At 42.0% G+C, this 14,286-nt stretch overlaps 1 protein-coding gene across 1 annotated transcript in view; it reads right to left on the reverse strand.

The window, feature by feature from the left end:
* LOC124605793 (protein Skeletor, isoforms B/C) overlaps nt 1-14,286 on the reverse strand; it is a 686,779-nt gene that overhangs the window by 69,903 nt on the left and 602,590 nt on the right. Inside the window, exon 8 of the mRNA XM_047137685.1 lies at nt 1,040-1,243. Coding sequence (XP_046993641.1) covers nt 1,040-1,243 — 204 coding nt within the window. The remainder of the gene's footprint in view (nt 1-1,039; nt 1,244-14,286) is intronic.

Consider the following 14,286-nt stretch of genomic DNA (forward strand, 5'->3'; position numbering starts at 1 on the left):
TTTAGGAACAAAATTTCCATTTGTTGAACGAAATTTAATTTGTTTTTATCAGTTACCCACTGGCAACTACTTCCACGCTCACATAGTGTGATTAAATGTGTTAATGTTCTTGATGAATCGCTAGTATGTTGTTGTCTTCAGTCCTGAGACTGGTCTGATGCAGCTCTCCATGCTATTCTATCCTGTGCAAGCTTCTTCATCTCCCGGTACTTACTGCAACCTACATCCTTCTGAATCTGCTTGGTGTATTCATCTCTTGGTCTCCCTCTACGATTTTTACCCTCCACGCTGCCCTCCAACGCTAAATTTGTGTTCCCTCGATGTCTCAGAACATGTCCTACCAACCGATCCCTTCTTCTTGTCAAGTTGTGCCACAAACTCCTCCCCAATTCTACTCAATACCTCCTCGTTAGTTATGTGATCCACCCATCTAATCTACAGCATTCTTCTGTAGCACCACATTTCGAAAGCTTCTATTCTCTTTTTGTCCAAACTATTTATCGTCCATGTTTCACTTCCATACATGGCTACACCCCACACAAATATTTTCAGAAACGACTTCCTGACAAATCTATACTCGATGTTAACAAATTTCTCTACTTCAGAAACGCTTTCCTTGCCATTGCCAGTCTACATTTTATAGCCCCTCTACTTCGACCATCCTGTTATTTTGCTCCCCAAATAGCAAAACTCCTTTAATACTTTAAGTGTCTCATTTCCTAATCTAATTCCCTCAGCATCACCCGACTTAATTCGACTACATTCCATTATCCTCGTTTTGCTTTTGTAGTAAATAAAGTAAATTCTTTAAGAAAAGATTTTGAAAGTAAATTCACGATTCAGAATAGTTTATCCCGTGTCGGTTTTCGCTGTTAATTACGACACATCCTGTACGTGGGTCTCTGGGTCTCTGCTTGTGTCCCAGGGTCTCCCCCCCCCCCCCCCCCCCCACTGCGAGTTAGCGTGTAACAATGGAATGTCCTGTAGGGCGCAGAGTGTGCTGGTCAGGGTGGACAGAGGGCTGCGGGCGGAGGCTCACTTGTAGACGACGGTGGTGACGCCGCGAGTCCGTCGGCCCGAGACGACGACGACGTCGTTGCGGCCGCCCAGTCGCTCGTCGGGGCAGACGCCGTTCTGGCCGTCGCACTGCGCCGTCGCCGACATGTAGTAGTCGTCGGCGCGGAACTGTCCCGTCGACGCGTCGTAGAACGCCACCACCACGTCGCCGCCCACCATGGTCGACCTGTGGGAACGAAGAAACCGCGTCAGCGCTGCTTCTACATCTACATCTACGTGAATACTCTGCAATTCACATTTAAAAGTGCTTAGCAGAGAGTTCATCGAACCACAATCATAATATCTCTCTACCATTCCACTCCCGAACAGCGCGCGGGAAAAACGAACGCCTAAACCATTCTGTTCGAGCTCTGATTTCCCTTATTTTATTTTGATGATCATTCCTACCTATGTAGGTTGGGCTCAACAAAATATTTTCGCATTCGGAAGAGAAAGTTGGTGACTGAAATTTCGTAAATAGATCTCGCCGCGACGAAAACCGTCTTTGCTTTAATGACTTCCATCCCAACTCGCGTATCATATCTGCCACACTCTCTCCCCTATTACGTGATAATACAAAACGAGCTGCCCTTTTTTTTGCACCCTTTCGATGTCCTCCGTCAATCCCACCTGGTAAGGATCCCGCACCGCGCAGCAATATTCAGAGGACGAACGAGTGTAGTGTAAGCTGTCTCTTTAGTGGACTTGTTGCATCTTCTAAGTGTCCTGCCAATGAAACGCAACCTTTGGCTCGCCTTCCCCGCAGTATTATCTATGTGGTCTTTCCAACCGAAGTTGTTCGTAATTTTAACACCCAGGTACTTAGTTGAATTGACAACCTTGAGAATTGTACTATTTATCGAGTAATCTAATTCCAACGGATTTCTTTTGGAACTCGTGTGGATCACCTCACAATTTTCGTTATTTAGCGTCAACTGCCACCTGCCACACCATACGGCAATCTTTTCTTAATCGCTTTGCAACTGATACTGGTCTTCGGATGACCTTACTAGACGGTAAATTACAGCATCATCTGCGAACAACCTAAGAGAACTGCTCAGATTGTCACCCAGGTCATTTATATAGATCAGGAACAGCAGAGGTCCCAGGACGCTTCCCTGGGGAACACCTGATATCACTTCAGTTTTACTCGATGATTTGCCGTCTATTACTACGAACTGCGACCTTCCTGACAGGAAATCACGAATCCAGTCGCACAACTGAGACGATACCCCCATAGGCCCGCAGCTTGATTAGAAGTCGCTTGTGAGGAACGGTGTCAAAAGCTTTCCGGAAATCTAGAAATATGGAATCAACTTGAGATCCCATGTCTGCGTTGCACAAGAACAATGTTTTCTTCGTCCTGACTGTAACGTGACAGTCGTATCCTACGAACTAAAAGGAGAACTCCCCGTCGTATGCACCCTTACGGGCAATGATAATGCCGCGACCTCCAGATGTCAGGCACTCAGATCGGTATGTCGATAGAGTATCAACCAAAACTCCAATTTAGTTCGTACTACGAGGGTCACTCCAAAAGAAATGCACACTATTTTTGTAAAAATACAGTTTTCATTATGGATGTGTGAAAGTTTTACAGTGTGTAGATACATCCTTCCCACTGTGAACCATTTAGAATTCTGTGGTGTCACGGGCAGTGCTGCAAAATGGTTCAAGTCATACCTCACTAACAGGAAACAATGGGTGGTAATGCAAGGGACTAGTGAATTAAGTCATCAGTCATCGTCAGAATGGGAAGAAATTACATGTGGTGTCCCATAAGGATCCATCTTAGGGCCATTGCTTTTTCTTGTGTACATTAATGATCTCTCATCAGTTACACTGCCAGAAGCAGAGTTCGTTTTGTTTGCAGATGACAAGAGTATTGCAATAAATAGTATGTAGAGTGTAGTTCTAGAAAGATCTGCTAATGATATTTTTATGGATATTAATAAATGGTTTAAAGACAACTCACTGACATTAAACTTCGAAAAGACTCACTATATGCAATTCAGAACCTGTAACAGGTTTCCACTCAGCATATGCATAAAGTACGAAGAAGAGCAAATAGAAGAGGTTGACAGTCTTAAATTCCCAGGATTACAACTCGATAATAAATTCAGTTGGGAGGCGCACACCACAGAACTGCAGAAACGCCTTAACAAATCTGTATTTGCAATTCGAGTGTTAGCAGACATAGGCGACATAAAAATGAAAAAGCTTGCATAGTTTGCCTACTTTCATTCCATAATGTCATATGGTATTATAATATTTTGGGGTAACTCTTCAAGTCAAACAAAAGTTTTCAGAGTCCAAAATCGTGTAATATGTATTATTTGTGAAGAAAATTCACGGACGTCCTGTAGAAACTTCTTCAAAGAACTGGGTATAATAACTACAGTCTCTCAGTATATTTACTCCTTAATGAAATTTGTCCTAAATAATATATCACTTTTTCCAACAAACAGCTCAGTTCATACGTACAATACCAGGAACAAAAATGATCTGCACAAGGACTTAGAAGCACTTACTTTAGTTCAAAAGGGGTCCACTACTCAGGAACACTCATCTTCAATAATTTGCCTGTAAACATAAAAAATTTAGTTGCAAATAAAGATCAGTTTAAAAGCAGCCTGAAAGACTTACTAGGGGCCAAGTCCTCCTACTCTATTGACGAATTTTTTAAATAGAAACAAATGATGTATATAGTCATACTATTAGTATTGTTATTTCAGCTTAAAAAAAAGACATGTTCCAAATCCACGAGGATCTCCTCAGCACGGATCTATGGAACGAAAAACTAATCTAATCTAATCTAATCTCACTTGTTTTCAAACTTAGTTCAATATGTTCCCGTGAGTGGCGCCGTCACAGCACGTCTTCAAGATGGCTGCTACACTTTACGTTCGTTAGAAGCAACGTGCTGTCATAGAATTCCTGTGCTGTGAAAACGAGACAGTGGCAAACATCCACAAGAGGTTGAAAAAAAGGTGTGTGGAGATGCTGCTGTCGATGGCAGTACAGTTAGTCGGTGGGCAAGCAGGTTACGTGATGAAAGCGGGCACGGCAATATTGAGGATTGTCCTCGCAGCGGCAGGCCTCGTACTGCACACACTCCAGGCAATGTGCAGAGAGTTAACGAATTGGTGACTGCTGACAGACGCACCACAGTGAATGAATTGTCACGCTGCGTTGGGATAGCGGAAGGAAGTGTTTGCAGAATACTGAAAGTGTTGGCGTTAAAAAAGGTTTGTGCCAGGTGGGTTCCCAGGATGTTGACAGTGGCTTACAAAGAAACAAGGAAAACGGTATTCACCAAATTTTGGAACAGCACGAGAATGGTGGAGATGAATTTCTTGGAAGAATTGTGACAGGTGATGAAACATGGCTCCATCATTTTTCACCAGGGACGAAGAGACAATCAATGGAGTGGCATCATGCAAATTCACCCAAGAAAAAAAAATTCAAAACCACACCTTCTGCTGGAAAAGTTATGCCTACGGTGTTTTTCGATTCCAAAGGACTCTTGCTTGTGGACATCTTGCCAAGTGGAACCACCATAAATTCTGATGCATATGTGACCACATTGAAGAAACTTCAAGCTCGACTGACTCGTGTTCGACCACATCGGCAAAAGCAGGATGTTTTGCTGTTGCACGACAATGCACGGCCACATGTCAGTCAAAAAACCGTGGAAGCGATCACAAAACTCGGTTGGACAACACTGAAACATCCGCCTTACAGTCCTGACCTGGCTCCATGTGACTATCATCTCTTTGGGAAACTGAAATACTCTATTCGTGGAACAAGGTTTGAAGATGATGACTCCCCTGTGCACGCTGCCAAACAGTGGCTCCAACAGGTTGGTCCAGAATTTTATCGGGCAGGTATACAGTTGCTGGTTCCAAGATGGCGTAAGGCAGTTGAGAGGGATGGAAATTATGTGGAGAAGTGAAAATATTGTTCATAAAGGATGTATCTACACACTGTAAAACTTTCAAACATGTAGAGTAAAAGATGTATTTAAAAAAAAAATAGTGTGCATTTCTTTTGGAGTGTCCCTCGTATGTGCTGTAATCCAGGAAAACGGGCGTAAACGTTAATTAACAGCTACACCAGAACTACAGACCACACGAAAAGCATAACTGTGAGTATGTAACATATGCTGATTCCGTGGGGAAGATGGCATAGCATTAGATCCTCGTGCCAAAGATCTCCCATTCAAACCCCATTGGCGACACGTTTTTTTACTGTATTATGCGTGAAAGTGTTGTATGCGACAACGTGTTCATGAGATGTAATAAGGCTGTTTGGAGTTTTTCAGCAATATTCTTTCGGCAGTCTGCTTTCGGTTTGTTTCTTTCAAAGGAGTAAACCTATAGAGTACATTTGTAGTTCCACAGAATGAACCATCGGAACAGAAAGAAAACAACTGCATCTCACGTGCGGATTTAATAATAATAATAATTATAATAATAAGACCAATAATAAGTACATAGCGTTCAACTAACGAAGCAAAAGCTGACTCTCAAAAGAACATTGCTACAAACTCCGAAAAGTTCTTTTACATGTCAGCAAAACGTTCTTCCATATAAGAGTTTCACGCGTAAACAGTTAAAAAAATCTATCTTGATAGAAATCTGCCAAGGACAGTACGTCTACTTATGGCATGTATCGGTTCGAAAAATGCACTGACGATGACTGATATCAGTCGAAATCGATTTGCAACAAGACAAATAAATTATGCTTCCGCGACTGGTTGCTGCATTCTTTACAATTTTATATTCCACTGTCGCTGCACAGAAAGGGAACCTTATGGACCCCGACATTCAAAAGTTAAAAAATTGTCACCTGTGGCGTTTGAACGATCTACCTTCTCTACCATGAGAAATCTAGATACACTTATCCGGTGCTCCGTAGCTCTGGTGATACTTCTGATTACCGTTTACGTATATTCTACTGAACGACAGCACGAACTAAATCGGTGTTTCGTTTCATACACTATCGACATGCAACGCCTAGTACCGATCTGAGTGTGTTCTAAGTTCTAGGGGACTGATGACCTCAGATGTTAAGTCCCATAGTGCTCAGAGCCATGTGAACCATTATTTTTGAAGCGCCTAGAACCGCTCGGCCACTCCAGCTGGCCCACTCTGAAATGTAGTGCAGCATTCAATAATAGTTACCTGGCCTGCAATAACAATGTTTAACTGTCAGAAAGGAATTTTCGCTCTGTGTGAGGTGTGTGCTGTTGTGAAATTTCCTATCAGATTAAAACTGTGTGCCGGACCGAGACTTGAACTCGGGACCTTTACCTTTCACCGTTAGAGCAGTTTCCCGCGAAAGGCTAAGGTCCCGAGTTCGACTTTTATTCCGGCACACAGTTTTAAACTGCCAGGAAGCTTCATATCAGCCCACACTCCACTGCAGAGTGAAAATTTCATTCTGGGAACATCCCCCCGGCTGTGGCTAAGCCACATCTCCGCAATACCCTTCCTTCCAGAAGTGCTAGTCTTGGAAGATACGCAGGAGAGCTTCTGTGAAGTTTGAAAAGTAGGAGACGAAGTACTGCCGGAAAGTATATCTGTGAGGACACATTGTTAATAGTGCTATAATCCGTTCATCATAAGAATAAACACGATGTAAACATTGCACTATGTATTCTTCCGCGTTTGCTGGAACCTCATTGGATTTCTGTTTTCGTGGGGTGCAGCCAAGCTGTCTCGAGAACTGCCAAGTACGATAATAAGGGTACGTTTTGTGCAGTGCGTTACGCGCACATCGACTTAGCGATAATACGGGACAACAGCTTTAACGGTGCATTTAACTTGGACAGTTCTGGCCGGTCAGCTGCTACAGCTAGCCTACAGTCACGTGGCCAGCTGAAAAAAAAAAGAGAAGAAGAAGAAGAAGAAGAGGTTCAAAAGGCTCTAAGGACTACGGGACTTAAAATCTGAGGTCATCAGTCCCCTAGAACTTAGAACTACTTAAACCTAACTAACCTAAGGACAGCACACACATCTATGCCCGAGGCAGGATTCGAACCTGCGACCGTAGAGGGCCAGCTGCAGTTCACACGTAAAAAGAGATGAGCATAGGAACAATACAGCTTTTAATGTCATCTAATTTTTAAGCAGAATAAAATACTACACTGCACATCTCTCACAATACGCTCTTTAGACGACTAGACGAAAACCGCAAAACGTTATCGTTTTTAGATAACGTAATACTGTAATTAAAAACAAGAATGATGAAAATTCCTGACTTAGCCACAGGGTAATTTTTCTGCACAAGTTTTGTGTAACGTAAGATAGTATAGAAGAATTTCACCGTATAGTTAAATATTGAAAAGTCTTTCATAAAACATCGCTAATTAAGAATTTGTATTTGAAATGGAAACACGAATTTCGCATCCAATATGTAATTAAAAACAAGAAGAGGTGCAATATGCATAAAAATGATGATGAGTTTTATAATTACGAGATGTAGGTATTTCAAATTGAACTAAGAAAAAAAATGGTACTGGGGATATTTTAACTAACACACTAACGACACCAGTGCACTTCTGCTACGGGTTCTGGCCAATCATTGCGTTTGTGTTTGTTTACATCAGATTTATTCTTAAGATAAACAGATTATAGTATAGCTCAACTGGTAGAGCACTTGCGTGTAACAGGCAAAGGTCCCGAGTTCGAGTTTCGGTCCGGCTCAAAGTTTGAATCTTCCAGGGAGTTTCAGTGTGTAATTTAATTTTGAAGTTCCATCATGTGAAAAATTTTGGTTGTATTTCTAGATATGAAAATAAAATAACGTTTTCTAGTACTTACATAAATATATTTATCCATTTAAGTTCTCAATTTATAAATTGCGCAGTAACATATTTCTTCCATTTCAAGTTTTCAGCGATAGGTACACCCAGAAATGTGGAATATTCTACCTTCTTAACTGATTCTTGTTCATGTACCACATCAATTGTTGGTATGGCTCTGTCTGTTATAAAGAACTGAACACAGCACGTTTTCTCAAAATTAATGAACAGTCAATTTTCAGAGAATCTCTTAACATTTCTTTAAAAAACACATTTAACAATTTTTTCTGTTGCTTTCTCTCTAACTCAAAGTAACAATTCTGCTTGATGAATGTTAGGTGGAAGGAACTCACCAATTCAAAATTTAAGGAATAGGAGTGGATCCAATGTTGTATCTCTTGAGACTCCCTTCGCGATTTCTCCCCAGTCACTAAAATTTTCTCTCCTTTCAATATTGACTGAATTATTCAACACAACTTTTAGCATTTTATTTGTTAGGTAAACAGGGTATAACACCTGCCGTACTTGATTTGGGCCCCAGTGGCTTGGGTTTTGTGATAGGAGAAAAAAATTTGGAAGGGCAAAAGGAAAGGGGAAGAAAGAGTGAGAAGGTGAAGAAGAAAAATAAGAATCGGAAGTTGAAGGGAAAGGATTTGGAAAGCATTAAAATGTGAAACGAGAGCAATTTTTATGAAAGGAATTCATGTGAGGAGATTCGGATTGGACTGGATTGAACAATCGTTCCGCAACACGTACCTCTCTTCTGTACAGAGACGCGTATTTCTTTATTTTCGGCTACTAGGTGGAAACATTCTAGTTATGCCAGAAACGAAATGCAAGGGCAGTGTAAAGGGTACATTTTTTTACGTTCGTTGTACTGCTTGTTACGATCTTGCGTTGACTAGCAATGAAACAATAAAAATGTAATCATTTTCAATCGAATCACATAAGAAAGATTTATTAACATGTCAACCTTTCATTCTATTGTGAAATCATCAATAAAAGAATGAGCAGTATGATCAGAGATGAGGATTAAATTAAAAAAAAAAAATCTATAGGGGGCGGAGGAGGGGTGCAATGTCGAAATTTGCCCTGGGTGCTAGTTACCCAAATAACTAATTTTTTCAATATGAATGTTCAGTCTGCATCAGTGTGTGTGCTGACTTGAAGCTTCCTTCCCGATTAAAAATGTGTGCTGGACCTGCGACCTTTGCTTTTCGTGGGCAAGAGTTCTACCGAGAGAGGTATCCAAGCATGTCAGTGTAAAAAGTATATTTTTCAGTTTTAATCTTCCAGGGAGTTTCAGGTCACGGTATACTTTGCTGTAGAATGAAAACAGTCCCCTAGACTGTAGTTAAACCATTCTTTTAGTCCCGCACTGTTTACAGAACTTCTGTGAAGTTGGAAGATAGGAAAAGCGGTACTGGTGGAAATAAAACTGTGACGCCCTGTCGTGTGTCACGTTTGGAGAACCAAGCCGGTAGAGCGGCTGTTCACGAAAGGCCAAGTTTTCAGGTTCGAGTGCGGTCCGGCACACACTTTTAATCATTAAATGTTTTATCCATCAAAGCCGTGGATTTGGGACGTTCGTGGGGTTCAACAAACAAACAAAAAATGTCTAAGGATGTAATGGAAGATAGCTTTCGTAGTGAACTTCCCGACGTGAGCCCGGAGCGTATCCTGGTCAAGACGTAATGATGTCCTCCCCGTTATAGCAACACGTCTGCAGGACCGGAGATCGTACAGAATGGCCTTATTCACTTTATAAGCAACAGTTCACGCTACACTGCGGATATGTAACCAGAAACTTGTGACAAATCTGTCTTGGGGGAATTCAAGATACTTGCATATCGCCTACACGGGAACGCTAGGCATTCCCTGACCTCTCCTCTTATATTGATACAGGAGGAGAAGGGGCGGGAGGGGAGGGGGAGAGGAACGGCGGAAGGGAGAGAGGGGAATCTGAGCTACTGCCCGCTGTACCTCGCTGCGGTGGCCGGCGCTTGGCCAACACACATTTCGAATGGGTGTCCGTGTTACGCTGATCTGATCAGGGGCAGCGATTTCCATGTCCATCAAATATCATTTCCTATACCCATCCCACACATTTAAAATACCATAACTACACTATTGCTTGCGAAATTTACAACACCAGTAAGAAGCCTGGTGATTCCAACGAAATTTATTCTACAGATTAGAGACATGAATATACACAAATGGTTACAATTACAGAACTGCACAAATACATGCACTGTGACGACGAGCATTCGTTACGGTGTGAAACTGTCACGTGCTGCAGTCAGAGTCTCTAGATGTCCTGGCACAGGATGAAAGAAGGCCTGGGAACACTTCTGGGAAACACAAAGCGACACGGTTCGTAGGCAGGTCCATAAGACATCAACAGTGATTGCAGGAGGACCAGAACGAACAAATTTCCGACCGACCACGTCCCAGACGTGATCGATGGGCTCCATGTCTGGCGAATGTGCACCCGGCACAGGAATGATACCCATTGTTGTTTGAAGAAGGCTAGCAGATTCCATTTTATTATATCAATAAAAGTTGTGTTTGTGAAAAATTGCGAATTGTCAGCCACAACAACAATAAATACAATGTTATGAAGGTACACTAATTTTTTTAACAAATGTTCTACTTGTGCAGTTTAAGGGCGGTACACATCCAACTCTAAATCCTGTCCTTCCTACACTTTGTTGACAAGTCTGGAGTAACGGCAGCAAAAGCCTCTTTAGTTCTGTGTCTCAACTCTGGCAGATCATTAGGTACTGGCTGGATGTAGATGTTTTTTTTCCAAAGGAAAAAAAAATCACAAGACGTAAGGTCGATGATAGTGGAAACCAGTGGGAAAGAGTTGTGACGTATTGACCATTATGACCAATCCAAATGTGAGGGACTTTGACGTTCAACTACTCTCGTACAAAGAGACGTCAATGGGGAAGGGGTCAATCCTGTTGCCAAATAAAGTTTTCAGATTCACCTTCTGTTTGGGAATGGAGCCATTCTTGCAATATAGCTAGACAAGCCACCCTGTCACGGCAGCTTCAACGAAAAAGTTGGTCCGTACACCTGACGTTGGAACAAAACGTTTAATTTTGGGGAATCTCTTTGATGTTGTACGGATTCATGGGGATGTTCTGACATCCAGGTACGAGCATTTCGGATATTTATCTTTCCAGATAGGTGAAAAGTTGCCTCAGCACTGAACACCACACAATCAAGAAAGTCATGTTCCCACTGCAACACTTCACTTGCAAAGTTATAACGTCTACCAAAGTCATCTGGCTTTAAAGCATGAACCAACTATAACCAGAATGGATGACATGTGTGAACCTTTTTTTAAAACCTTCTACACTGTCGTCTTTGGATACTGTAGTTCAAGACTTGCTTTCCGAACGACTTCTTATGACTATGAGGGTAAGATGCTCTGATACGGTCAACAACCTCTTCAGACATTTTTGTCGTCTGGTGCTTCCGATGCCGATGTCATCCTTCACCAGCATAACTGTGCATCTGTCTGGGCCAGAAACGTGATACAGTGGTTTGAGGAGGATAATACGGAACTCACGTAGATGTCTTGGCGACCAAATTCGCCTGATGTACGAGGTGCATTCAAGTTCTAAGGCCTCCGATTTTTTCTTCTCCGGACTGGAAAGAGATAGAAACATGCGCATTGTTTTAAAATGAGGCCGCGTTCATTGTCAATACGTCCCAGAGATGGCAGCACCGTACAGCAGATGGAATTTTACCGCCAGCGGCGAGAATGAGAACTGTTTTAAATACTTAAAATGGCGACGTTTTCCTTACTTGAACAGCGTGCAATCATTCGGTTTCTGAATTTGCGTGGTGTGGAACCAATTGAAATTCATCGACAGTTGAAGGAGACATGTGGTGATGGAGTTATGGATGTGTCGAAAGTGCGTTCGTGGGTGCGATAGTTTAATGAAGGCAGAACATCGTGTGACAACAAACCGAAACAACCTCGGGCTCACACAAGCCGGTCTGATGACATGATCGAGAAAGTGGAGAGAATTGTTTTGGTGGATCGCCAAATGACTGTTGAACAGATCGTCTTCACAGTTGGCGTTTCTGTGGGTTTTGTGCACACAATCCTGCATGACGACCTGAAAATGCGAAAAGTGTCATCCAGGTGGGTGCCACAAATGCTGACGGACGACCACATGGCTGCCCGTGTGGCATGTTGCCAAGCAATGTTGACGCACAATGACAGCATGAATGGGACTTTCTTTTTGTCGGTTGTGACAATGGATGAGACGTGGATGCGATTTTGCAATCCAGAAACAAAGCGCCAGTCAGCTCAATGGAAGCACACAGATTCACTGCTACAAAAAAAAAAAAAAAAAAAAAATTCGGGTAACCGCCAGTGCCGAAAAAATGCTGGTGTCCATGTTCTGGGACAGCGAGGGCGTAATCCTTACCCATTGCGTTCGAAAGGGCACTACGGTAACAGGTGCATCCTACGAAAATGTTTTGAAGAACAAATTCCTTCCTGCACTGCTACAAAAACGTCTGGGAAGGGCTGCGCATGTGCTGTTTCACCAAGACAACGCACCCGCACATCGAGCTAACGTTACGCAACAGTTTCTTCGTGATAACAACTTTGAAGTGATTCCTCATGCTCCCTACTCACCTGACCTGGCTCCTAGTGACTTTTGGCTTTTTCCAACAATGAAAGATTTTCCAGTGGTCAAAACATAATCCTAAAGAAGCCTTCGCCGCTGCCATGGAATCATGGCGTCAGCGTTGTGAAAAATGTGTACGTCTGCAGGGCGATTACGTCGAGAAGTAACGCCAGTTTCATCGATTTCGGGTGAGTAGTTAATTAGAAAAAAAAAATCGGCCTTTGAACTTGAATGCACCTCGTAAATGACATGGAACCCATCTGTGTCGCTACCGGGCGCCATCACCGCATACGCAAATCAGCGTCTCGTTATTAACGCGAATTACATGACCTGTGCGTAGCCATCTAATGCCACGTACCTCCACAAACCTACCTACAAACTATCGAACCCCTGATACGCAGAATCCGTGATGTATTTCGTTCCAAAGACTGACAAACGAGCTACTAAACAGGTGGTCATAATTTTTTGGCTCATCAGTGCATAACTTACATTACGCTGTAAAGAAGTAACGTCAAAGCATAAGAAAAAGTCACATGGATTTGAAAAAGTTGTGTGTCCAATGATATCGAGAGAAAAAATGAGCTTGTTGTGCTTATAAAAACTGTAAAATTCGATTTTATAAAAACTGTACAATTCGATATATTAAAAGTGTTGGCTCTCTTTAACTTTAAGAAGAGTTATATTCGCGTCTGTTCGAACTTTCAAATCGCGTGATTTACAAATAAAAGGCTAAAAGTAATTTTTAGGTTTAATAAAAGTGTAAAAACGTTGCAGTGATCAGGGCGTCCAGGTCGAGTGTATACTTACGGCCTGTATCGTGCAAAGGTTGAAACGCAAGGAATTGTAGAGGCCGCTAGCATACCTTGGAGGCATCGTGGACTGCTTACAGAAGCATGTTCACAGACGTCTAGATACATCTACGAACTTTCGGAGAATTTTTAAGGGAAGCTGTAAGGTAAGATTAGACGCCTTACGCCGACAATGCAAATTTCTGCCAGCATTTAACCCATTATTTCTGAAACTATTAAACAAATCATTACCAAAATTTTAACAACTAAACATATGCATTAAATGTATGTCTGTTTTTTCGGAAAAATAATTGCCTTTATACAACATACCATCAATTATACCGTCAATTATATACAGGTGTGAAAATCACCGAACCATTAGTTTAATAAGTTACGGCTGAAAAATACTAACACGAATTCTTTACAGAAGAATGGAAAAACCCCGGGGAAGATCAGTTTCGTTTCCGGAGAAACGTAGGGACACGCGAGGCAAAATTGACATTACGACTTCTCTTAGAAGATACGTTAAGGAAAACAAGCCTACGTTTATAGCATTTGTAGACATAGATATAGCTTTTGACAATGTTGTCTGGAATACCCTCTTCGAAATTCTGAAGGCAGCAGGGATAAAATACATTACAAATGTAATGTATTGCGAATACATAGAAAGAAGGATCCTTTATTGTATGATTATATGATAGCGGAACAAACACTGGTAGCAGTTACTTCTGTAAAATATTTGGGAGTATGCGTGCAGAACGATTTGAAGTGAAATGATCATATAAAATTAATTGTTGGTAAGGCGGGTACCAGGTTGAGATTCATTGGGAGAGTGCTTAGAAAATGTAGTCCATCAACAAAGGAGGTGGCTTACAAAACGCTCGTTCGACCTATACTTGAGTATTGCTCATCAGTGTGGGATCCGTACCAGATCGGTTTGACGGAGGAGATAGAGAAGATCCAAAGAAGAGCGGCG

This window comes from Schistocerca americana, chromosome 3 (assembly GCF_021461395.2).
Source record: "Schistocerca americana isolate TAMUIC-IGC-003095 chromosome 3, iqSchAmer2.1, whole genome shotgun sequence".
Lineage (NCBI taxonomy): Eukaryota > Metazoa > Arthropoda > Insecta > Orthoptera > Acrididae > Schistocerca > Schistocerca americana.